Genomic DNA, 26,881 nt, shown 5'->3' with positions numbered 1-26,881 from the left:
TAATGGCCATTTTGTAGCATGTCTCAGTTTTTTTTTTTTTTTTTGGCTTCATCTTTTTCTTGTTCACACAGGTCCCTGCTGTTGCCTTTTGAATCTGTGGCCATTAATATTCCATCCAACTACAGTCAATTTTTGTTGTGTTATACTGTATTCCTACATTGTAATAGAATGATTTAACAGCTGAATAAATCTTTAAATAAATTTTGATTTTTTTTTTTTTATTTATTTGTGACTGTTTTCACCAAGGTACAGTGAGATACAATTTACACACATGCAGCCACAACTGTTATGATGTCATTCACTTTCAGGTCAGTGCTTCAAGCGTGATACTACAACAGATTAATGTTATGTGTGTTGCTAAAGTCGGTGAAGTAGAGAAATATGTTCTCATTTGTGGTTGCTTGCACATTTGCTCCAAATTGAGCCATCATTGGATTTCTGAACTCTCTGGATCACATTCAATATATACTGTATTACTGACATGAGGCTTATATTGCAGTTGATGACAAGCTGGATTGCTCGGTGATTGGTAGTAACTATTTATATTAAAAAAAAAAGCACAAAGCAAACATATGGTAATAATTGAATATTTTTTCTGAAGAGTTAGCAGGACTTTGTTTTCAGTGCTTCAGGGGTTTTTAGGGTAACATTTGTGGACAGTATATGCATTGTTGGAGTTTCTACACTTCCTCTTCATACAGTACAAACTGAACATATCAATTTATAGTAAATGTTGTGCACATGAACATTAATATAAAGACATTAAACCTGTTTACCCATTATTGATCTCACATTTAAGGTCATCGCATTCATGTTCACACTCCACCTGTTTTATGATTTTTCTGTCTGTGGGATTTGATGTGACAGCATTACTTTGTTAAAGTAAATGTCATTATTAGACGTAATCCTAACTTCTCTTTTTGCTCTCTCTTTTCTTTTGGTCTCCCCCTTCAATGAACCTCCCAATCTGGATGCACAGGTAAGCTAATTTTTTAATTATTTTAGCACTCACATGCACTCTACTCCTGCTACAATAGCACACAAGCATCAGCCTCATCAAGAACACTAATTAGCTGACATAATCAATATGATACCAAATGACCCAGAATGTGTTTCCATTTGTACAATCTCTTTGCTTGAGCCTCTTTTTCACAGAACACACTGTGCCAACAAACATATTTATCGATCATGTCATCCAGGCCAGAATCTTTTCAGCACAAGGATTACCGTAAATCGAATGTAAGCACCCTTTGCAGTCATGTAACTTATGCAGAAAAAAAGTGATCCTATTGGGATGAAATGTGTTCCCAGTATAAGATGCATGAATATTAATAACTCTGCCCGCTGTTGCTGTGCAGACTCGGCCTTAATAATGCACCATCATGATGTGTACGCTCTGCAGCAGAGTGCTGAAATGGAGCGCACACAAGGAGGCAATGTGAGGCACTACCATGGCTGCCTTTTTTTGGTTCAATGTTTTGAAAAATATTGATGAGAGGTCAGGGGACTTTCTTTGTGTAGAGCTGCTTGCTCACATACTGAATGTAAATTCCTCTCAATGTAGGTCACTACTCTTTGATCAGCCCTCTATCTATCTGTCTGTCAGTCTGTCCGTCCGTCCGTCCTTTCTTCCTTTCTACAGTTTTCACAATGTTCATGTCATTTAGTTTTTTTTTTCATTTGACTTTTAAACTATATTGCAACATCAGAGCACTGCTTGGTGTGTCGTTTTACTTTATCTCAGCCGGCGGTGCTGTTGCATCAGTCTTGGAAGCATTTTGACCAATTCATCAGTCTTTATGGCAAGTAAATGCAGGACTCCTTAGAGTATCGCTGCATTGGACATGAGTTTGTGCGAACAATATTTAACATGGATACATTAAAATATACTCCTCGTGTACTTGAACATTTTTTTTAATTATTTCCCACCAACAACAATGGACATGTTGAAGTGGAGTGTCTCCATTTTGTTTTTCTCGGTTATAGCTGCGATTGCAAGACAATTTTGTGATTAGAAGAAATGAGGAAGTAGACTTGGATGTGAAAATCTGGCTTGCTGCTTTTTATATTGATAGAGCGAGTCAGGATGTTGTTCTCAAACCATATAAAGAACACCTCATTGTCAATGAAATAATTGAGATTGAGAAAATGTGGAAATTGTCCTGGAAGACCCACTTGAGTTCTTTTACATGACCATCAAGATACTGGGTGTAAACAATCATGCTCCAGCTTTATAAAAAAAAAAAAATCTATATGTATATTATGGGAATTAGCACCCTAAAAAGATGTTTCGTAAACATTAACAATAATTTTGTTCTGAAACCACACAATGTAACAGATGGGGGTGGATATGCAGAGATGATATTTTTTGGTGACTTGGAGCGGGAGAAGCAGTGAGTGAGTGATTAGGTAGTTTTTTTGTTTTTTTTTACATTTTATTGCTTTTTTTTTTTTAAATATACTCTGTACTTTACAAGCGCATAAACATGCAAAACTGAGACAATCAGCGTCAAAATACGTCTTATGTTAGCATTATTTATCAACTGTAGAAAAGCTGGACTGGACAAATTTAGTGGTGATGGGAAAATTAAGCTTCTTTTTTTTCATCAATCAGTTGTAATTTTTGACTCCTCTGTGGCACTTATGGTTTAAACAAAGGCGTTTAAGAAATGGCACGTCAGTATACAATTCAGCCCATTCAATTGATCCCAATGTTGAACAGAGAGTGCCATCTAGAGGAGTAAAAAAATGAAACAACTGGTTCATGAAGAATATGTGAAGTTTCATTGTCCCATCAGTAAAACTTTGTGACATTTTGGTCAAATCTTATGTTCTGGTCAAAGATAATACTCACATTGTTAGCAGGTAAATTAATATTCTGTGTGGAGTGGCCAATCGACTATGTAACAAAATTGACAAAGATTTCAAGGCGAATTAAAAGAACTTGAATTGTGTCATGGTTCAATTGAAAAACATTTTTGGACATCAATTATTTTGTAGTAGCAAGACCCTCATGGCGGGTGTTGAGTTGGTTGAAGTTCTTAAGTTTGGCAGAATGAGGTTGAACAACTAACCAAGAGGGAGCATGTACAACGAAAACAGTACTTCATTCTTAATTCATCCAGTGCTGATGTTTTAAGTCTGTCCTCTTACAAAAGAGCAATCTATATGTCGTATGTAAATGTTACTATATGCTTTTTTTCGACATTTATTTATGATCATATATTTTATGTTGATAGAACCATCTTCAGTGCTCTGGCTAAGGAGGTTGCCATCCAAGATTGTATGGTCCATTCCGCCTTTTGTCCAATATCCACCCATGCTGATTTTTCACCACTGCCATGATAACCCTTCAATGAAATATTGTATTGCAAAAGGCTCCTGTCGATTGTTATTTTGCAGGTCAGTTTTTCATTTCAGTACAGTTGCAAAGTCAGAAGTGTCATTCTCACTAAGCCGTGAGTAAGCAACAATGTATCCACGTCAATGTATATACAACTCGGAGGGGAGACCTCTGCAAAGTTTTGAGTTCATGCCGGCAAATATCATGCCAACAACTCTGCCCAAAAAGTGACATGTTTGATATTATCTCTAAAAATCTATTGATTGTGAACACAGCAAGCAGAATTAACCCTGAAGACGAGCCTTGATTTTGAAGTTCTTTTACATTCCTTTTCTTCGATTATTTCATTGTATGCGTTTATTTTATATTTTTTTGCATGCTTTGCAGTTAATAGTAACTAGGTATAAACGCTCACTGCTACTTTCACTTATGTTGAATCCCTTGTTTGAAGAAAAGACAATGTGAACCGTGAGAATTTCGAGTTATCTTTCTCTGTCCATGGTTCTGAATTATAGCAAAAGCCATTGAAGAAGTGAAATGATTGACCTTCGCTCAAACCAAATAAAATCATTGTGCTATTTTGCATTCGAATGATTTTTCATCATTTGTGTTATTCCTACATTGCCAACTGTCCATTCATCCATGTTATGTACCACTTAATAACACTTTTATTATCTGATGACTTTGTGACGACCGTATTAATCCAAAATCGTATTTAAAAACTAAGAGAAGCTTGTATTATTATTTCGAAAGTATTTTGATATGGTCATCTGAAGATGATTTTTTTAAACTTTTCTTTCTATATCAATTTCACATATGCGCCTCTAGAGGGCGAGGTTACATGGAAAATGAGTATGTCTGTGTTGCGTAATGCGGCGCAGCTCCCTCCTCGATCACTGCCATTTGGCACAAGAGATCAGATCTTCACTTGAAAGACGTAGAACGTTGGGATGAAATAACGCATGTTTGAATGCGCCTGTTTTTTCCCGTACAATTCTTTATTCGAATGGTTCGTTATACGAGACTTTTTAATTTTGACGTGGAGATGGAGTCTAAAGGTATGTGCGGTGGAATACGACGGCGATGGTTTGTTCGACGGGTGTCCTGGCTCTTTGTCTTTTGTTTTTTTCTAAATGGAACGCAAGGACAAATCCGCTACTCAATCCAAGAGGAGATGAAAAAGGGCTCGCTCGTCGGAAATGTGGCCCAAGATCTTGGTTTGGATCTGAAAAGACTCCGTTCTGGGCGTGCCCGCATCGTGACCGGAGACAACGTCCAGTACGCCGAGCTGATGGCGGACAAAGGGCTTCTGGTTGTCAATGAGAGGATAGATCGTGAGAAGCTGTGTGGAGACGTGACACCGTGCAGCTTCACCTTTGAGATTTTATTGGAAAATCCCATGGAACTGCATCCCGTGACCATCGAAGTGTTGGACGTAAATGACAATGCTCCCACCTTTGAAAATAGATATTTAGAATTTGAAATAAGTGAATCGGCTGCACTTGGCTCCCGTTTTGTTTTAGAGAATGCTCATGATGCTGACGTGGGCGCAAACGGCCTGCAGAGCTATATTTTAACACCGAGTGATCATTTTATTTTGAAGCAACACGTCAGTCCGGGGGGTAGAAAATATGCAGAAATGATGCTTCAGAAAGCCTTAGACAGAGAAGAACAGCCGCGACTCTCATTAAGGTTGGTAGCCGTGGACGGGGGAAATCCACAAAGATCAGGTACAGTAAATATAGATATCAACATTCAAGATGCTAATGACAATGCTCCTGTTTTTAATCAAACAATTTATAAAGCGAAATTAATTGAAAATGCACCAAAAGGCACCCTCGTTTTGACCGTGAATGCTACTGATGCTGATAGCGGTTCAAATGGAATAGTAACATACTCATTTTCAAAATTAAATGCAGGAATAGCAGATCTGTTTCAAATAGACGATGTGACAGGACGTATATCTGTAGCAAAACAAGTAGATTATGAAAAAGACAAAACAATAGAATTCATGGTTGAAGCTAAAGATCAAGGTCTGTTTGCTGTCTCTACGAAAGTCGAAATAGAAGTCATGGATATAAATGATAATGTCCCAGTCATAAATGTTATGTCCTTCACTAGTCTTGTGTCAGAAGATTCCCCTGCTGGTACCACCATTGGTATTATTAACCTGAAAGACTTAGATTCTGGGGAAAATGGTCACGTGCGGTGCGCGATTGAAGGCCGCGTTCCATTTAGAATTAAATCCAATGTGAGAAATTATTTTGCATTGACGACAGATGCTGCTTTAGATCGTGAAAGCGTGTCAGAATATAACATCACAGTTGTTGCGTCAGATGCTGGCTCCCCTCCCCTTTCCACTCAACAGACCTTTAATTTGAAAGTGTCAGACGTGAATGACAATTCTCCCGTGTTTCCGGTCCGCATCTATAGTGCGAATATTGCAGAAAACAACTCCCCAGGTGTTTCTGTGCTAAGCGTTCGCGCCAAAGACCCAGATGAAAACCAGAACGCTCGTGTCTCTTACATTTTGGAGAAGAGTGAAATAGGAGGAAGTCCAATTAGTGAATATGTGTCTGTTAATGTAGAAAGTGGAATTATTAGTGCAGTTCGCTCATACGACTACGAGCAAATCAAAGAGCTGATATTTATTGTCAGAGCACAAGATGGCGGCTCCCCTCATCTCAGCAGCAACGTGAGCGTTCGCATTGTGATACAGGACCAGAACGACAACGGCCCCCAGGTGCTGTACCCGGTGCAGACGGGCGGCTCGCTGCTGGCTGAAATGGTGCCTCGTTCGGCAGATGTGGGCTATCTGGTGACTAAAGTTGTGGCGGTTGATGTGGACTCTGGCCAGAACGCCTGGCTCTCCTATAAAGTCCACAAAGCCACGGACCGGGCGCTGTTTGAAGTGGGCCTCCACAACGGAGAAATAAGAACTGTCCGCCAAGTGACTGATAAAGATGCTGTCAAACAAAGACTGACTGTTGTCGTGGAGGACAACGGGAAGCCCTCTCGTTCAGCTACAGTCATTGTTAACGTGGCGGTGGCCGACAGCTTCCCTCAAGTGCTGTCAGAGTTCACTGACTTTAGCATGCACGACAAGGAGTACAATGACAAGCTGACTTTTTACTTAGTCTTGGCGCTGGCTGTGGTCTCCTTCCTCTTCATCACCTGCTTGCTGCTTATCATATCAGTCAAAGTGTACAGGTGGAGACAGTCTCGCGTCCTGTACCACTCCAACCTGCCTGTCATTCCGTATTATCCGCCACGTTACTCGGATACCTTGGGGACGGGGACTCTCCCGCACGTGTACAATTACGAGGTGTGCAGGACCACTGACTCTAGAAAAAGTGACATGAAGAACATGCAAGCCATGAGTCAAAGTTTAGTGAGTGTGGATGGAGCTGATGCTGACATGCCGCATGACAACAAGCAGATGTTTGGAAACTGTTCACAGATGTCAACCTTGGTGAGTCAAATGTTTCAATTTTTGTCTTCTCATTCTATTTTTTTCACTGTTGGCCTCGTCTTAAGAAATTAAATTCTGTTCATGGTCTACTTTTTTTGCCAGTCATTTCTGAATTGTAAAACAGGGCATGAAAAGTTCGTCTATATAGCTGTACATTTTTATTTTTCAATTCTGCTTGCGATATTTTGCTTTAATTAACTTCACAAAAACACAGTTAGCATGTAACAAGTAATCATTTTTGTAGGAAAGAAGCCGTGTTTTATGGGTAAATTCTTTTAAAAAATGCTGAAGTTTTGCACGATGGAAATCTTTCGTTTTTGAAGGATTCCTGACGTCGCTGTCCATGGTTCTGGAATTGATTGACTTTCGTTTATTCACCCACTGCGACTAGTTAACATACAGTTGAATTTTGCTGTTAATTTTTCTTCACATCTTGGCTAATTGTCTTGTATTTCTTGAAGCATTTAAAGTAAAGAAGTTATTTATTTTCATATTGTATCTTCTTGATTTTAATACTCATTCAAAATGTGTTGCTGAGAGTCTTTCCACTTAGAAAATACTGTTTTTCATCTGTAAAAATTTTTATGATACTGAGTACACTGAACAAATTACATATGTTAATGGTGTTTTTTTACGTATTGGTAAAAGTGGTATTTTTTTTTCTAATAGTGAAAATATTTTGGTCTTCAAATTTTTACACGAATAAACATACCTTATGGCAGCATGATGGTCGACTGGTAAGCACGATGGCCTCACAGTGCTGAGGTCGTGGGTTCGATCCAGACTACGTCCTTCCTGTGTGGAGTTTGCATGTTCTCCATGTGCCTGCGTGAGGTTTCCTCCGGGTACTCCAGTTTCCTCCCACATTCCAAAAACAAACATGATGGTTGATTTAAATTGCCCCTAGGTAAGAGTGTGATAGCGGCTGTTCTTTTGTCTGTGTGCCCTGAAATTGGTTGGTGACCAGTTCAGGGTGTCCCCCGCCTACTGCCCAAAGACAGCTGGGATAAGCTCCAGCACCCCTCGCGTCCCTGGTGAGGAGAAGCGGTACATATAATAGATGGAAGGAAATATACATAATTGCAACTAGAAATTCTTTGCGCAATTGATTTTCTTTAAATATTTAATTTCCTCCGCACGCAACAATTATAACGAGTTGCACTACTGTGAAAATGCTCTGAGCGCATTCAGTCGTAGAGATCTTTTGGACCAGAAAGGTTCACAAAAGAAAGCTTACATTATTCCAGCTTGTTCTTTACGATCATGCATTTATTTTTCAAATAAAATTTCCCACACACGCTTTTTGTTCTTACCATATCATTTTGATAAGAGCCAATTATACCGAGTTGCACTACCACGAAAATGCTCTGAGCGCCGCTAGTGATACGTCATTGAATTAGAGGGTCTGCGCAGTATCGTCCTCCTCTTGGACTCCGGTGAAGCTTCGCTGCTGATAAACACCACAGTCAGCTCGCCATTTGAAGAGGAACGTTTTCCCTGGATTCACGCATTTATTTGAGATTTTTTTTTTGATTGAAGATACTCTGATACTACTTAAAGGAATCAACTTGTTATTTTTTAATTTGTTCATTCACGATGGAAGTTTTGTGGATGCACCTCGTAAGAGGCCGATGGCGCACACTGTTTGTCATTCTTTGTCTCTGTGAGCTGCGCTTCGTGACTGGACAGGCTCGCTATTCCATACCGGAGGAGCAAGTGGAAGGCTCTTTTGTTGGAAATATTGCGAGAGATTTGGGCTTGGATGTGGGCAGACTCGTGGCAGGTAAAGCTCGTATTATTACCAAAGGAGGCCGACAGTATGTTGAGTTAAAGCGAGACAAAGGCACACTTGTGATTAAAGAGCGCATCGACCGAGAGGAGCTTTGTGGAAAGACGACGCCCTGCAGCTTCAGTTTTGACGTAATTTTAGAAAATCCGATCCAGCTTTATCGTGTAACAGTGGAGGTCGTGGACATTAATGACAACAGTCCGTCTTTTCCACAGTCTGAAATTAATATTAAAATCGCTGAAAGTGTTACACCGGGCACTCGCTTCTCTCTTGCGAATGCAGCCGACCCTGATGTTGGTATTAATGATATTCAAAAATATGCACTTAAAACAACTGATTTTAAATTAGAAGTCCATAATCAACCGGATGGTCAGCGTGTAATAGAAATGGTTTTGCAGAAGTCTTTAGACCGCGAAAAAGAGGAGAGTCTGACACTGATGTTGATTGTTTCAGATGGTGGTGAGCCTCATAGATCAGGGACGGTGAGAATTCAAATAACTGTGCTGGATGCAAACGATAATGCACCAGTGTGCACTCAACTTGTTTATAAGGTCGATGTGCCAGAAAATTCACCTGTAGGAACATTGATCACGACTGTGAGTGCACAAGATGCGGATGCAGGCCTCAATGGTGACGTCACTTACTCCAGTCCTCATATGACCAAAGAGGAAAATCAGCTTTTTAATATAAATGTTAAAACAGGTGAAATTAAAATTATTGGTGCATTAGATTTTGAAAAGTCAAAAAACTTTAATTTGCAGATTCATGCTAGTGATCATGGAGGATTTACAGATACATGCAAAGTTATTGTGAACATAATGGATGAAAATGACAATGTGCCTATTATAGAACTTATGTCATTTTCTCAATCCATACCTGAGGATTCTCCCCCAGGCACAACTGTTTCTGTTTTTAATGTGAATGATGAAGACTCTGAGGGCAACGGTGTTGTCAAGTGTTCCATTAACACTGACGTTCCTTTTAAAATTGAGTCTTCTCTAACAGGTTATTACACATTAGTGACTGAAAATTTCTTAGACCGCGAACGTGTTCCTGAATATAATATCACCATAACAGTGACTGACCAAGGCTCTCCACCTCTATCTAGTAGTAAAAGCATCAACGTTAAAATATCTGACGTGAATGACAACCCACCCAAATTCCATCAGTCAGAATACAGTAAGATTGTACCAGAGAACAACTCTCCGGGTTTTTCTGTGTTTACTGTCAGTGCTAGTGATGCAGACTGGGGTCAAAATGCAAGGGTGTCTTACTTCCTGGAGGAGAAAGAAATTAATGGAGTAGCTGTGTCTTCTTTTGTCTCGGTTAATTCGGAGAATGGTGTCATCCAAGCAGATAGATCATTTGATTATGAACAAATCAAGTCCTTTGAATTTAACATTACTGCCCGCGACTCTGGATCCCCTCCACTGAGTTCTGTAGCCACAGTTCGCATCTCGATCCAGGACCAGAACGACAACGGCCCTCAGGTGCTGTACCCGGTGCAGACGGGCGGCTCGCTGCTGGCCGAAATGGTGCCACGTTCTGCAGATGTGGGCTATCTGGTGACTAAAGTGGTGGCGGTGGATGTGGACTCTGGCCAGAACGCCTGGCTCTCCTATAAAGTGCTCAAAGCCACAGACCGGGCGCTGTTTGAAGTGGGCCTCCACAATGGAGAAATAAGAACTGTTCGCCAAGTGACTGATAAAGATGCTGTCAAACAAAGACTGACTGTTGTCGTGGAGGACAACGGGCAGCCCTCTCGTTCAGCGACAGTCATTGTTAACGTGGCGGTGGCCGACAGCTTCCCTCAAGTGCTGTCAGAGTTCACTGACTTTAGCATGCACGACAAGGAGTACAATGACAAGCTGACTTTTTACTTAGTCTTGGCGCTGGCTGTGGTCTCCTTCCTCTTCATCACCTGCTTGCTGCTTATCATATCAGTCAAAGTGTACAGGTGGAGACAGTCTCGCGTCCTGTACCACTCCAATCTGCCTGTCATTCCGTATTACCCGCCACGTTACTCGGATACTTTGGGGACGGGGACTCTCCCGCATGTGTACAATTACGAGGTGTGCAGGACCACTGACTCTAGAAAAAGCGACATGAAGAACATGCAAGCCATGAGTCAAAGTTTAGTGAGTGTGGATGGAGCTGATGCTGACATGTCGCATGTGAACAAGCAGATGTCTGGAGACCTTTCTCAGATGTCAACATTGGTGAGTGAAATATTTTATTCAATATTTGTGTACAGTTTCAAGGGTTCATCAAAAATTGATAATACTAAAAACCAGCAGTATAGTTTCATTGTTTTTGAATCAGTGCTTATATTAGTCACGTTTTTGCAGCATTGTATGAAGTACCTGGCAGCTTAAATGAGTAAAAGTACACAATTCTAAAAGTGAATTATTCCGTTAGACATCAAAATCACTTGTCGAGTATTACTTGAGTAAATATTTGAACGTTCCCAACATTATCCTATGGGCTAAGTATCCAAAGTGACTTTGTTATATTAGTTGTATGCAACACTTCAAATATTCAAAGTCAATGTATTAAACATCTTAGGCATGATTTATTTTCTAAACGTTATTTTCACTTTGTACAATGATGTATTTATTTATTTATTTTGCCCAGTGGTGTTGAAAAAGATCTGCGTGTTGGCCATGATCCAAGTTCATGAGGCGGTTAAATGACGCTGATGTCTTCTGGCCTCAGCCGAAACGAGCGACAGCGAGTTTAAATACTTCCGGTGCGCCAAAATCATGACTTTCTGATCGCCAGCGTCTGATTTTCAGAAACTTCCACTACCGGCGCCATGACCATTTAATTCTGTCACATTAACAAACATTTTCTTTTGAGTTTATTTTGTAATAATGACTCCACAAACGAAGAGGAACTTGGGAAATGTATTCGAGTAAAAGCATTTATCTCGTTTAGGAAATATTGGGTGGAAGTGTTCAGAAATGCAAATAATGATGATGTATAAGAGTGAAAATTCGCCTATAGTGCAACAATTAAGTATTTTGTCCGGCATTAAATTGCAATACATGTGGCTATATTTCCAAGCATGCATTTTAAGTGTGGTCGTTGTTATAATGTGATTCGTCATTCATCAGCCATCTTTATAGAAATAAAATAAAAAATACAGGCTATATCCTTGCCAGTATGTAAATGGTGTACTAGCACTGACAAATGTACTCAACTCGTGTCTTTAGTCTGTGGCGATCACATTCAATGTCGTGGTCCATTGAACTGGAAACACTTGTGGCCTACTTGCGCATGCGCATCCTAAAATCGAAGGTAACGATTAATACATTTTAGGCTAAGATTTATTACAAGATTAAGCTGTTTTACCACTACTTTGTTGTTTGTTTCTGACCCAATTTATTGAACAAATTGATATTAAAATGCCCAAGAGTTTAAAAGCCTTGCCGAATATTGGTTTAAAACTTACTCTCATAATTAAATTTATATTTAGACTCAAGTGTTGCTTTTCTCCAAAACAAATATGAGTGCAATATTAAAGACATGGGCCAAAATATATAGAAATGCGAGATGTAAAATAAAGATATATATTTTCAATCATTCTCTTAAAAAATGCGTTATGTATCCCAATTAATCAGTAAACTTAATTTTCAACCTGATTATAATACCGCCATATTGATAATAACAAAATATAACACATTATCCATAAAAAAACATTATCCATAAAAAATCACATACATCAATTTAAGCATATTTGTCCGTGTTTTGTTATTGACAATGCATGGCCACAGATCAAAATGCTATCCATTAATATTGTATAGTTTTCCATACGTATTTATAAAATATGACGGTGCACTAATCAAAACATACTCTAAGCGCCGCTAGTGGCACGTCATAGAATTAGAGGGAAAATAGTCCGTGCTGGAGTCCTCCTCTTGGACTCCCCTTAGTGCTTCACAGCTGAGAAAGACGACGGTCAGACCGCCAAATTAAGACACTATTACAGCGGATTCTTGTGTTTGTTTTGGGCTTTTTTTTTATTGGGGATCGACGGATTGCATTACAATGAACCGGCTTGATATTTCTGTATTTCTTAGTTTTTCTCATACTATGGATTTAATGTGGATGAGCGCTGCTGTCAGAGGCCGATGGCGCACACTGTTTGTCATTCTTTGTCTCTGTGAGCTGCGCTCCGTGACTGGACAGGCTCGCTATTCCATACCGGAGGAGCAGGCGGAAGGCTCTTTTGTTGGAAATATTGCGAGAGATTTGGGCTTGGATGTGGGCAGACTCGTGGCAGGTAAAGCTCGTATTATCACAAAAGAAGATCAACAGTATGTTGATTTAAAACGAGACAAAGGCACGCTTGTGATTAAAGAGCGCATCGACCGAGAGGAGCTTTGTGGAAAGACGACGCCCTGCAGCTTCAGTTTTGACGTAATTTTAGAAAATCCGATCCAGCTTTATCATGTAACAGTGGAGGTCGTGGACATTAATGACAACAGTCCGTCTTTCCCTCAGTCTGAAATGAATTTGAAAATTGCGGAAAATGCTGCAGTCGGCACTCGTTTCTCTCTCACAAATGCAGCCGACCCAGACGTTGGTATTAATGATATTCAGAAGTACACACTTAAACCATTGAATAATTTTAAATTGGAAATACATAATCAACCAGATGGTGAGGGTGTTATAGAAATGGTCTTGCAGAAGACTTTAGACAGAGAGAAAGAAGAGAGTCTCACACTGATGTTGATTGCTTCAGATGGTGGTGAGCCACATAGAACAGGGACGGTGAGAATTCAAATAACTGTGCTGGATGCAAACGATAATGCACCAGTGTGCACTCAACCTGTTTATAAGGTCGATGTGCCAGAAAATTCACCTGTAGGAACATTGATCACGACTGTGAGTGCACAAGATGTGGACGCAGGCCTCAATGGTGACGTCACTTACTCCAGTCCTCATATGAACAAAGAGGAAAATCAGCTTTTTAATATAAATGTTAAAACAGGTGAAATCAAAATTATTGGTGTATTAGATTTTGAAAAGTCCAAAAATTTTCAGTTGAAGGTCCAGGCTAGTGACCATGGCGGTTATACAGATACGTGTAAAGTTATAGTAAACATAATTGATAAGAATGACAATGTTCCCACCATTAAGCTAATGTCTTTTTCTCAATCCATACCAGAGGATTCTCCCCCAGGCACAACTGTTGCTGTTTTTAACGTGAATGACGAAGACTCTGAGGGCAACGGTGTTGTCAAGTGTTCCATTAACACTGACGTTCCTTTTAAAATTGAGTCTTCTCTAACCGGTTATTACACAATAGTGACTGAAAATTTCTTAGACCGCGAAAGTGTCACTGAATATAATGTGACTATAGAAGTGTCTGATCAAGGCTCTCCACCTCTGTCAAATAGTAAAAGCATCAACGTTAAAATATCTGACGTGAATGACAACCCACCCAAATTCCATCAGTCAGAATACAGTAAGATTGTACCAGAGAACAACTCTCCTGGTTTTTCTGTGTTTACTGTCAGTGCTAGTGATGCAGACTGGGGCCAAAATGCAAGGGTGTCTTACTTCCTGGAGGAGAAAGAAATTAATGGAGTAGCAGTGTCTTCATTTGTCTCCGTCAATTCGGAGAATGGTGTCATCCAAGCAGATAGATCATTTGATTATGAACAAATCAAGTCCTTTGAATTTAACATTACTGCCCGCGACTCTGGATCCCCTCCACTGAGTTCTGTAGCCACAGTTCGCATCGCGATCCAGGACCAGAACGACAACGGCCCTCAGGTGCTGTACCCGGTGCAGACGGGCGGCTCGCTGCTGGCCGAAATGGTGCCTCGTTCTGCAGATGTGGGCTATCTGGTGACTAAAGTGGTGGCGGTGGATGTGGACTCTGGCCAGAACGCCTGGCTCTCCTATAAAGTGCACAAAGCCACAGACCGGGCGCTGTTTGAAGTGGGCCTCCACAATGGAGAAATAAGAACTGTCCGCCAAGTGACTGATAAAGATGCTGTCAAACAAAGACTGACTGTTGTCGTGGAGGACAACGGGAAGCCCTCTCGTTCAGCTACAGTCATTGTTAACGTGGCGGTGGCCGACAGCTTCCCTCAAGTGCTGTCAGAGTTCACTGACTTTAGCATGCACGACAAGGAGTACAATGACAAGCTGACTTTTTACTTAGTCTTGGCGCTGGCTGTGGTCTCCTTCCTCTTCATCACCTGCTTGCTGCTTATCATATCAGTCAAAGTGTACAGGTGGAGACAGTCTCGCGTCCTGTACCACTCCAACCTGCCTGCCATTCCGTATTATCCGCCACGTTACTCGGATACTTTGGGGACGGGGACTCTCCCGCATGTGTACAATTACGAGGTGTGCAGGACCACTGACTCCAGAAAAAGTGACATGAAGAACATGCAAGCCATGAGTCAAAGTTTAGTGAGTGTGGATGGAGCTGATGCTGATACACCACACGTGAACAAGCAGATGTCAGGAAACTTCTCTCAGATGTCAACCTTGGTGAGTCAAATGTTTAAATTTTGTATTTGTTTTGTAAATGATAGCTGTCACTTGTTTCTGTGTTATAATGTTGGGTTGCATGCCTCATCACTGTCGATGTACAGTGGCTGCAAGACTGTCATGTTGAATGAAGTCTTATATGTAAAAGTCACAGTAACTTAAACGTAATGTCTGTCATTATTTGATCACTGATGACTTTTGTAGGCTTGCCATGATAGTCTTGTATTTGAACGAAGAGAGACAGAAGACAAACCCAGACTTTTATTACCGTGCTATGAGCTGCACTCAAATTTTTACTTAGCATTTTTTTTCAGTCCATGGTCACCGTAGAAGACCCATTACCTGGATTTCTTGATGAAGAGGTTCTTGTCCTAGATTTTATTTTACATCATGGGTTCTTTTTCTCTAAGATTTACCATAGGAAGACCTGATCATTCAACTTTCTAATAATCAAATAATTCACATGGCACTTGAACTATACACCGGGCATGATAGTGAGTCCGATCCAGAGATTCATTCATTTCTTCACTTTTGGTCGTGCTTGTACTTCTGTATTTAGTACCTTTATTGTTGGTACTATTTTAAACAGAAAGCAGTGTGTATTTCCTTACAGTGAAGTGCCTCGTCAAGATTTATTGCAGTTTTAAAAGTCTTAAAATCATGCACAACTGCGAAGTCCAGGGCTTTACCAAACGAATTGATAAATGTTAATAATCTGGAATGAAACACCTAAACAGGAGGTCTGATGCCAAGTATAGTGTATCAATAATCCGCATTTTTTGTACTACTTTCCAATCATGCAACCTACTGCTCATACGTTTCCTGACTCCAAGTGAACAATGAGCGCCAAACGCAGCTGTGTCTCTGTCCGTGGTGCTAAAGGACTGCTTTCACTTGATTTGTTGAATGACGCTCACGCTTCGGAGTTAATCAGTTATCATTTATATAATTTATCTTACTCTTAACTATAATCAAGCAATTGTGTTTATTGAGTGTTTTTGGGAATTACGGCTTATTAGAAAAACGTGTATTTATGTAATTTTCTTGTCATTTTGTATTTTTATAAAGCTATGAAACTACGAATGTCGTATTTTAAAGTATACGTTTTTCATATGCTGAAATGTGCAGTCTCACATTTCAAATTTCACATAGGCGCCTCTAAACGGCGCTGTTGCACATTGAATGAATTTTTCTGTCCTGCATGATGCAGAGCAGCTCCCTCCTCTGTCACTGCCATTTTGCACAAGAGAGCTTCGTGTGAACAACTTATAACCGTGGAGCTAAATTAGGCTAAAATAATTTCACCGGGTTTCTAAGAATCCGTTTTCGATTGGTTCACCTTATTGAAATATTGTTTACTTCAATATGGAGTCTGGAGCTATTCATGTTAGCGCAGGAGAAATATGGCGACGAGCAGCCTGCCTCTTTGTCTTTTGGTGTTTTTTTCTAAATGGAACGCAGGGGCAAATCCGCTACTCGATCCCAGAGGAGATGAAAAAGGGCTCGCTCGTCGGAAATGTGGCCCAAGATCTCGGATTGGATCTGAAAAGACTCCGTTCTAGGCGTGCCCGCATCGTGACCGGGGACGACGTCCAGTACGCCGAGCTGAGGGCGGACAAAGGGCTTCTGGTTGTCAATGAGAGGATAGATCGAGAGCAGCTGTGTGGAGACGTGACACCGTGCAGTTTCACCTTTGAGATTTTATTGGAAAATCCCATGGAACTGCATCCCGTGACCATCGAAGTGTTGGACGTAAATGACAATGCTCCCACTTTTAAAAACAATCATTTGCGATTTGAAGTAATCGAATCTGCTGTACTTGGCTCTCGTTTTGTTCTGGAAAGTGCACAAGATGCTGATGTGGAAGCGAACGGTCTTCAGAGCTACATTTTAACACCCAGTGATCATTTCGTTTTAAAACAACACGCCAATCCAGGGGGCAGAAAGCATGCAGAAATGGTGCTTCAGAAAGATTTAGACAGAGAAGAACAGCCGCGGCTTGCCTTAAAATTAGTGGCTGTTGACGGGGGAAATCCACAAAGATCAGGTACTGTCAATATAGAAATTATTATTTTAGATGCCAATGATAATACTCCCGTCTTCAATCAAACTTTATATAAAACTAAAGTGATTGAAAATGCACCAAAAGGCACCCACGTTGTGACTGTTAATGCCACTGACGCAGATAGCGGTTCAAATGGAATAGTAACGTACTCATTTTCAAAATCCAATGCCGATATAGCAGATTTGTTTCAAATAGACGAGGTGAGTGGATGTATTTCTATTGCAAAACAATTAGATTATGAGAAAGACAAAATAATTCGATTCATGGTTGACGCTAACGATCAAGGTGGCTTGACTGAGTCTTCAAAAGTCGAAATAGAAGTCATGGATATAAATGATAATGTCCCAGTCATAAATGTTATGTCCTTCACTAGTCCTGTGTCAGAAGATTCCCCGTCTGGTACCACCATTGGTATCATTAACCTGAAAGATTTAGACTCTGGAGAAAATGGTCACGTGCGGTGCGCGATTGAAGGCCGCGTTCCATTTAGGATTAAATCCAATGTGAGAAATTATTTTCTATTGATGACAGATGCTGCTTTAGATCGTGAAAGTGTGTCAGAATATAACATCACAGTTGTTGCGTCAGATGCTGGCTCCCCTCCCCTCTCCACTAAACAGACCTTTAATTTGAAAGTGTCAGACGTGAATGACAATGCTCCCGTGTTTCCGGTCAGCATCTATCGTGCGAATATTGCAGAAAACAACTCCCCAGGTGTTTCTGTGCTAAGCGTGAATGCCAAAGACCCAGATGAAAGCCAGAACGCTCGTGTCTCTTACATGTTGGCGCAGAGTGAAATCGGAGGAAGTCCAATTAGTGAATATGTGTCTGTTCATGCAGAAAGTGGAATTATTAGTGCAGTTCGCTCATACGACTACGAGCAAATCAAAGAGGTGATTTTTATTGTCAGAGCACAAGATGGCGGCTCCCCTCCTCTCAGCAGCAATGTGAGCGTTCGCATCGTGATCCAGGACCAGAATGACAATGGCCCTCAGGTGCTGTACCCGGTGCAGACGGGCGGCTCGCTGCTGGCCGAAATGGTGCCCCGTTCGGCAGATGTAGGCTATCTGGTGACTAAAGTTGTGGCGGTGGATGTGGACTCTGGCCAGAACGCCTGGCTCTCCTATAAAGTGCACAAAGCCACAGACCGGGCGCTGTTTGAAGTGGGCCTCCACAACGGAGAAATAAGAACTGTCCGCCAAGTGACTGATAAAGATGCTGTCAAACAAAGACTGACTGTTGTCGTGGAGGACAACGGGAAGCCCTCTCGTTCAGCTACAGTCATTGTTAACGTGGCGGTGGCCGACAGCTTCCCTCAAGTGCTGTCAGAGTTCACTGACTTTAGCATGCACGACAAGGAGTACAATGACAAGCTGACTTTTTACTTAGTCTTGGCGCTGGCTGTGGTCTCCTTCCTCTTCATCACCTGCTTGCTGCTTATCATATCAGTCAAAGTGTACAGGTGGAGACAGTCTCGCGTCCTGTACCACTCCAACCTGCCTGTCATTCCGTATTATCCGCCACGTTACTCGGATACTTTGGGGACGGGGACTCTTCCGCACGTGTACAATTACGAGGTGTGCAGGACCACTGACTCCCGAAAAAGTGACATGAAGAACATGCAAGTCATGAGTCAAAGTTTAGTGAGTGTGGATGGAGCTGATGCTGACATGTCGCATGTGAACAAGCAGATGTCAGGAGACCTTTCTCAGATGTCAACATTGGTGAGTCAAGTGTTTCAATTTTATTTGCTGTTTAAGTATTTAGTATTCTTTTTATACATAACTGTTAGTATATCAAGGGTAATTTTTCCTCCGTTACTTCACAAACGGAATTGGTAGTCCATCCTGGGATTCTCAAACGGCGTCACACTCCTGCATGTTCATGGATTTGTGACCCACTTTTACATGCCAAGCAAATTTATTTAAAAAATGTAAATAAGTTACAATCACGTGCATTCTCTTTTTAAAGCACAAGATCAAAGCTCATAATTACATGTTCAGTGCATTACCGAGCACGTTTTAGGACTAACTAAATTGGGCCTCACGATTAGATATTTTACTTGACTGGGGTAGACTTCACTGAATGCCACCCAATTGAGTTGCATGGAGTTCAGTGCCTTTTCATCTTCAATGTACAATTGTATTTGATTCATTTTCTGCACGTTTTTATTATAAATTGTATATTTCAGTGAGTAACTCGTGTACATGCAACAGCACTGACGAAAATGCTTAATTTATTCTTTAGAGACGAATGTTCCGTGTTGCTGTCCTTGGTACTGAAATTCATTCCGGCTGCCTTAAAAGTAGACATCATTCAATCGTTGCTAATATAGATAACAGTACAACAATCTTACAACCTAGAGCAGTTTTATCACTTCTTGGGTACTTGTTTCGACCTCTTTAAAGCAAAAGAATAGTTTCTTTGCAGTATAACGTGCAATCTTGTAATAGTAATATTATTCTTGTACTTATTTTAATAATAAAATGAGTTTTCACTCTGGAATTTTATTCACGTTTCAAAACGTTTTGTGGATGCAATAACAATGACATCGGTCGTTAGAATATCATTTATAGTAATTCGTTGTATTCTTAATTCCGTTGTTAAACTAAAGACTTATTTGTGATGTCATCTAAAGGTCCTCTTTTTGTTTATTTTCTGTTGTGTCGTTCCAAATAAAAGAATAATAATACTGTATTTTCATATCGGCAATATTATCTAATTTAAAAAAAATGACCCTGATGAAAATGCTACAGGTCCATCAAAACAAAGACAAAAAGGCTGAAAACAGTTTCTTCCCGAGAGCCGTCTACATGGTGAACTATCGCACATAACTGCCTTTGCTGCAACAATGTGTCACCATGTGCACTTTTTCAAAACTCTTTTTTTTTTCATTATCATTTATTTTTGACTTGGAGAGGGGAAGCTCTCCAATTTCATTGTACACTGAGTATAATGACAATAAAGGGCAAACCGATTCTGATAAATAGAGGTGCACTACTGTGAAAATGCTCTAAGCGCCGCTGGTGACACGTCATTGAATTAGAGGGAAACTACTCTGTGCTGTAGTCCTCCTCTTGGACTCCTTTTAAAGCTGCGTTGACGAGAAAGAGGCGGTCAGCTCGCCATTTGAAGAGGAGCGATTTTTCGTGGATTTACGAGTTTATTTTCATTTTATTCGATTGAGGATATTCTGGTTTCACTTGAAGGAATTACCTTGTTAATTAGTATATATATTTTTTTAATTCCACAATGGGTTGCATGTCAATGCGCGCTGTCAGAGGACGATGGCGCACACTGTTTGTCATTCTTTGTCTTTATGAGCTGCGCTCCGTGACTGGACAAGCACGCTATTCCATACCGGAGGAGCAGGCGGAAGGCTCTTTTGTTGGGAATATTGCGAGAGATTTGGGCTTGGATGTGGGCAGACTCGTGGCAGGTAAAGCTCGTATTATTACCAAAGGAGGCCGACAGTATGTTGAGTTAAAGCGAGACAAAGGCACACTTGTGATTAAAGAGCGCATCGACCGAGAAGAGCTTTGTGGAAAGACGACGCCCTGCAGCTTCAGTTTTGACATCATTTTAGAAAATCCAATCCAGCTTTATCGTGTAACAGCGGAGGTCGTGGATATTAATGACAACAGTCCGTCTTTCCCACAGTCTGAAATTAATATTAAAATTGCTGAAAGTCTTACACCGGGCACTCGCTTCTCTCTAGCGAATGCAGCCGACCCTGATGTTGGTATTAATGATATTCAGAAATATGCACTAAAACCATCGGATCATTTTAAATTAGAAATGCAGAACCAGCAAAATGGAAGAAAGATTCTTGAAATGGTTTTGCAGAAGTCTTTAGACCGAGAAAAGGAGGAGAGTCTGACACTCATGTTGATTGCTTCAGATGGTGGTGAGCCACATAGATCAGGGACGGTGAGAATTGAAATCACTGTGCTGGATGCAAACGACAATGCGCCAGTTTGCTCTCAACCTGTTTATAAGGTCGACGTGCCAGAAAATTCACCTGTAGGAACATTGATCACGACTGTGAGTGCACAAGATGCTGATGCCGGCCTCAATGGTGACGTCACATATTCCACTCCTCACATGACCAAAGAGGAAAATCTGCTTTTTGATATAAATACCAAAACAGGAGAGATTAAAATTGACGGCAATTTAGATTTTGAAAAATCCAGCAACTACGAATTAAACGTCCAAGCTAGTGACCATGGCGGTTATACAGATTCCTGTAAGGTTATTGTTAACATAATTGATGAAAATGACAATGTCCCCACTATAGAACTTATGTCATTTTCTCAATCCATACCTGAGGATTCTCCCCCAGGCACAACTGTTGCTGTTTTTAATGTGAATGATGAAGACTCTGAGGGCAACGGTGTTGTCAAGTGTTCCATTAACACTGACGTGCCTTTTAAAATTGAGTCTTCTCTAACCGGTTACTACACAATAGTAACTGAAAATTTCTTAGACCGCGAAAGTGTCCCTGAGTATAATGTGACTATAGAAGTGTCTGACCAAGGCTCTCCACCTTTATCTAGTACTAAAAGCATCAACGTTAAAATATCTGACGTGAATGACAACCCACCCAAATTCCATCAGTCAGAATACAGTAAGATTGTACCAGAGAACAACTCTCCGGGGTTTTCTGTGTTTACTGTCAGTGCTAGTGATGCAGACTGGGGCCAAAATGCAAGAGTGTCTTACTTCCTGGAGGAGAAAGAAATTAATGGAGTAGCTGTGTCTTCTTTTGTCTCAGTTAATTCGGAGAATGGTGTCATCCAAGCAGATAGATCGTTTGATTATGAACAAATCAAGTCCTTCGACTTTAACATTACTGCCCGCGACTCTGGATCCCCTCCACTGAGTTCTGTAGCCACAGTTCGCATCCTGATCCAGGACCAGAACGACAACGGCCCTCAGGTGCTGTACCCGGTGCAGACGGGCGGCTCACTGCTGGCCGAAATGGTGCCTCGTTCGGCAGATGTGGGCTATCTGGTGACTAAAGTGGTGGCGGTGGATGTGGACTCTGGCCAGAACGCCTGGCTCTCCTATAAAGTGCACAAAGCCACAGACCGGGCGCTGTTTGAAGTGGGCCTCCACAATGGAGAAATAAGAACTGTCCGCCAAGTGACTGATAAAGATGCTGTCAAACAAAGACTGACTGTTGTCGTGGAGGACAACGGGAAGCCCTCTCGTTCAGCTACAGTCATTGTTAACGTGGCGGTGGCCGACAGCTTCCCTCAAGTGCTATCAGAGTTTACTGACTTTAGCATGCACGACAAGGAGTACAATGACAAGCTGACTTTTTACTTAGTCTTGGCGCTGGCTGTGGTCTCCTTCCTCTTCATCACCTGCTTGCTGCTTATCATATCAGTCAAAGTGTACAGGTGGAGACAGTCTCGCGTCCTGTACCACTCCAACCTGCCTGTCATTCCGTATTATCCGCCACGTTACTCGGATACTTTGGGGACGGGGACTCTCCCGCACGTGTACAATTACGAGGTGTGCAGGACCACTGACTCCCGAAAAAGTGACATGAAGAACATGCAAGCCATGAGTCAAAGTTTAGTGAGTGTGGATGAAGCTGATGCTGAAACACTGCACAAGAACAATCAGATGTCAGGAAACTTTTCACAGATGTCAACCTTGGTGAGTGAAATTTCAACATTACCTTTCTCTATTTTTGTAGTCACAGAGTAATGCCTACTCACTGCTTTTCTACATAGTGCTGTCAGGTTTATATTTTAATAAAATGTAGTTATGGTCATGTTATGTACAATATGAAAAACTTCATAAAGAAATAGACAAGCCTGGGGAATCTGTTATTTTACTAATTGCTGATTTTGTAAGTTTGCTCACATGGTCTGAAAATAATCTGATCACTTCATCTTTCTAGTGAGAGGTAGATAATCACCAATTACAATAAAGGACTAATTTTATTTTGGTCCTGTTCTTTTGCCACTCATTGAGCATGTGATTTTCGTCATTGTCATTAAAATGGAGATGATCATAGAGGGAGTACCACATGTTGGAAAATGTGGATGCAAATCAGCTATTTTTGCTTGAGGTGGATCAGGTTGAGGCAGAGCTGGAGGATGACAATGGTGCGACTGGGCAGGTAAAAGCTGCATTGGAAGTATAGTGGTTCCCAGGTGCCAGGCAAGAAGATATGGATGGAGAAAGATGTGCTGTTTGCAGCCGTGGAGGCAGAGCTTGATGCTGTGTAGTAGATGGAGCCATATGTTTCACTGGTGGCTGAACTTCAGTTTGCACTGGAGCAGGTGTGGGCAAACTACGGCCTCTGGCCCACATGCGGCCCATTAAACATTTTAATCCAGCCCGCCAAACTTGAAAGAAATTAAATGAATAAACCTTGTTAATGTTTTATTTTCTAAATACTCTGGTGTGTCAAACGCAGATATTTTGTTGTAATGCTTTTGTTCATTTTCATTTAAAATTAATTGGATTTTTTTTCTCCAATGAGGTGAGGTTAGCAAAACACTCCATCCATCTGCTCCTGGTCCGGCCCCTCTGTCAAATTTTAGAACCCATTGTGGCCCACCAATCAAAATGTTTGCCCACCCCTGTGCTAGCGATATGGCCAGTTACTATAATTTCATGCAGTAAATAATTTTGGCAATATTTGGTTTTTTTTAAAGGCCATCTAAACGTGCTAAAGAAAATCTAAAAAAAAAAAAAGAAAACAACAACTGAATATGAATACCCATGGGCTATGCCTTTTCTAACTCAAATATTCTGTCATATAAAAACAATCGGTTTACCTCCTTTCAGCTGAACATTGGTTTGTGTTCTGCGCATGCTCTCTCTGAAAGCGTTGTCTTTTGAGTCCAGGAAGCACTTACATGTGAGTTGTCTGCCGCGCAAAAAAGTAGAAATACGCAAGACAAAATGAAGAAACATGGCAAAATTCAGACATAGCATTGAACCACACTGTTGGAGGTAGGACAAAGTCTGTTTGCGCATCTGTTTGCGTTATGAGGTCCGTGCGTCGCCGTTTATATTGTGATATTCTACTTGCCATGTATACTGGAGTAACTCTCTCCGCTCACGCATGTAAATATCCCAAATATTTCAGAGACCGCAAATTTTCCACCTTAATCCGAATATTGACGGCATGCAGACTGTGTCAATTGAGGTGTTACCAGGGTTGTTGTAAGATGGGTCGCATGTGTGGCGAGAGGCGAAGGCAGCGAGACTTAAGGTGGTGCTCTGTGTCCCACTGGCGGCAGAGCTAGTGGGACCAAAGGCTTAAATGCTAGGCTGCTGGTGAGCATGGAGAGACTCTGGCCCTATCCGATTCTTGTGCTTGCTTTTTTTCGTGACAAGTGACCATCTGACCTATCTCCACCTAATTCTCTCGCTACTTGAGCTATCACCACGTTTCCAATTGACTTGTTCGTGACTCCTGTACTGTGTCCTAATGGCTTCCTCCTGTAGCTGTTGTGCCTCTCTGACTCGAATTTGGAGTGCTGGCATTCATATTCTACGTGTTGGTCCTCCACTATATGCTCTTGAAGCTGCTCTTTCTCCATTTGTTTCATTCTCAAATCAAGCTGTTCTGTTTCCACATGTGAGAAAATGTTAGAGGGAAATCTGACAATGGATGTGCGAGATGACCAAGTGGATCTGCAGTGTGTGCCTGTGAGAGGAGCGAGTTCACAGTAATTTGCATGGAGTACATTTTACTAGTAAAATTTAAGCTTGGAAGAGAATAAACTACTTAGAGTATATTTTCCTCAAAGTGGTGGCCTAATTATGCTCCAAATTATTAAAAATCAACTTTAATTTGATGGGAACATTGGTTACTCACCCACATTTTACACAGATGAGAGTCGATTTCCTCAGATTTTGATCCATTCTGAAGATTAACTCCCACTCTCGTGGCCATGGGAGGCAATTGTACTGAAAAATGTGAAAATACAACGGAATTAGAGGGGAAAATGTGACTGCCAAAACCACTCTACACTTTTACTGTGCACATATTTGGTCAGATTTGCTGTGAGGCAACAGTCTCGCTGTGTAACACGATGGGAAGCAGATTCACCCTGGTCACCTGTTCGTTTCATACCTTAATATACTCTATCCATCTCAAAGGAGCATAAAGCAGAGAGGGTCATGGAGAGAGTATGATGTTGCCCGGTTATTAAATTTTAGAGTGGCAAGGTACAGATGGGTCTGCTCCTGTTCAAGAACATATTCCAGTTGACTAGTTTATTTATTGTGGTCTGCAACAATACACAATGCTAAAACGGTAACAACAGACACCTAACACATGTTAGTGCACAGTATACTCAAACTTCACACTTAACTGTATTCAGTAATTGAACAACCATACGAAATATAAACATTTCGCATTCACATTAAACACATGGTTAGCATACGAGCCTACCGTTAATTGACGGGACGATCAGATGTGGAAGTATGAATTACTCACAAACACACACTTGTGCAGTAGTGTGCAATAAACACTTGACACGGACAAGCAGTCCGTAACTGTTAAGTTTTATGGCACAAAAGAACAGGATCTGCGTCAAAAGAAACCATAGAAAACAGATTTACTTCATCCCAGTCAGGCAGGAGACTTTCGGTGCGTTCACTGACCGGTCATCGTGTAGGACATCTCAAACTCTACACCAAAAAACTCAATTGCGGTAATACGTCAAACGCCAACATTTTACTAATAGTTTAAACAACTCTGGCTTTCTGACAGACATGTTGGAAGACCCGTCTTCATCGTACTGGCCGAGGAAGTTCTTGTCCAAGATTTTACAGTTCATTTGACTCTTCATGCAATACTAATACTGCTGGATTAAAAATAACCCAATGTGAGCCGATTATGGACCGACCAGTTAGGGACAAGTTGAAACAACTTTCTTGGTTGGTTTACACAAAACAACCCAGTTGTGATGGATGTTCAAAAACAACAAAAATTGTACAAACAACCTATTTGTTGTACACACAACTCAAAATGGTTTGTTCGTTTTTTGTTTTCTTATGTGTTTTTGTGTGTGTTTGGTTGTTTGTTTATTTGCTTTTACCCAGTTTTAAGAGTTTGAGTTTTTCTGATCTTACCCCTCATGATTTTCATATATAGCTATTAACCCAATATAAGACCGGAAAATTATTATTAATATTATTATTATTATTATTATCATCATCATTTTACTAGTAGTAACATTATTATTGTTGTTGTTGTCTTTGTTGTTGTATTTCTTGCCTTCTCAAGTAGAATTGAACGTCCCGTTCGAAGCAATATTTTTGATGGTGTTCTAGTCATTTCAATCATGCAGTAGTCTAGTTGGGTGACGTGCTTACAATGTGCCGGGGAGTGACATATGCCTTGCTGTTAAAAAAAATAAATAAATAAATAAATATGCCTTGCTGTTGAGTCGATACAATTCAGGTAATTTATAGTTACCGTCGTTCTAAAAGACACGTTAGCCAGGTTGGTGTTCAGAGTTTGACGTAATGTGTATTCTGAATTGATTTGTTTAGTTTGATTTCGTCGACATTTTAAACAAAAAAATTGTAACTTTCACATGAGCAAATATGCTCAACTTTATTAATGCAATTTTAATGCTTTGCGGTGTACTATAGTCGTGGTTAGTATTTTTAATTTCGTTTCACCATAACTGTCTGTGTGTCATTTTCAATCATTTG

At 40.8% G+C, this 26,881-nt stretch overlaps 4 protein-coding genes across 22 annotated transcripts in view; all 4 read left to right on the top strand.

The window, feature by feature from the left end:
- Positions 1-3,934, top strand: part of LOC148338132 (protocadherin beta-15-like) — a 70,825-nt gene extending 66,891 nt beyond the window's left edge. For 3 of the 6 annotated variants that reach the window (XM_088293047.1, XM_088293050.1, XM_088293048.1), the window contains exon 2: positions 3,240-3,934. In XM_088293047.1, coding sequence (XP_088149173.1) covers positions 3,240-3,263 — 24 coding nt within the window. In that variant the 3' untranslated portion in view covers positions 3,264-3,934. Of the gene's footprint in view, positions 1-71; positions 178-979; positions 1,063-3,239 lie in introns of those variants that run through there. The other 3 variants (XM_088293051.1, XM_088293049.1, XM_088293052.1) reach the window with 2 other exon arrangements.
- The window catches only part of LOC148338123 (protocadherin gamma-A11-like), a 244,584-nt gene that overhangs the window by 79,685 nt on the left and 138,018 nt on the right, over positions 1-26,881 (top strand). For 2 of the 14 annotated variants that reach the window (XM_088293025.1, XM_088293000.1), the window contains exon 1: positions 20,282-22,849. The exons of the other annotated variants lie outside the window; for them this stretch is intronic. In XM_088293025.1, coding sequence (XP_088149151.1) covers positions 20,435-22,849 — 2,415 coding nt within the window. In that variant the 5' untranslated portion in view covers positions 20,282-20,434. Of the gene's footprint in view, positions 1-20,281; positions 22,850-26,881 lie in introns of those variants that run through there. 14 annotated transcript variants of the gene reach the window in all.
- Positions 8,264-15,492, top strand: LOC148338131 (protocadherin beta-16-like). The gene is made up of 6 exons (XM_088292494.1): positions 8,264-8,766; positions 10,048-10,823; positions 12,796-12,889; positions 12,968-13,109; positions 14,130-15,117; positions 15,448-15,492. The coding sequence occupies exons 1-6, from the start codon at positions 8,412-8,414 to the stop codon at positions 15,490-15,492; spliced, it is 2,400 nt and encodes a 799-aa protein (XP_088148620.1). The 5' UTR covers positions 8,264-8,411.
- LOC148338130 (protocadherin beta-11-like) lies at positions 16,255-19,032 on the top strand. The gene has a single exon (XM_088294187.1). The coding sequence runs from the start codon at positions 16,483-16,485 to the stop codon at positions 19,021-19,023; it is 2,541 nt and encodes an 846-aa protein (XP_088150313.1). The 5' UTR covers positions 16,255-16,482; the 3' UTR covers positions 19,024-19,032.

This window comes from Idiotropiscis lumnitzeri, chromosome 4 (assembly GCF_059441095.1).
Source record: "Idiotropiscis lumnitzeri isolate Australia: NSW breed Sydney's pygmy pipehorse chromosome 4, RoL_Ilum_1.0, whole genome shotgun sequence".
Classification (NCBI taxonomy): Eukaryota; Metazoa; Chordata; class Actinopteri; order Syngnathiformes; family Syngnathidae; genus Idiotropiscis; species Idiotropiscis lumnitzeri.
Note: the sequence above shows the minus strand (reverse complement) of the source record. Positions and strands in the feature narration are given on the sequence as shown.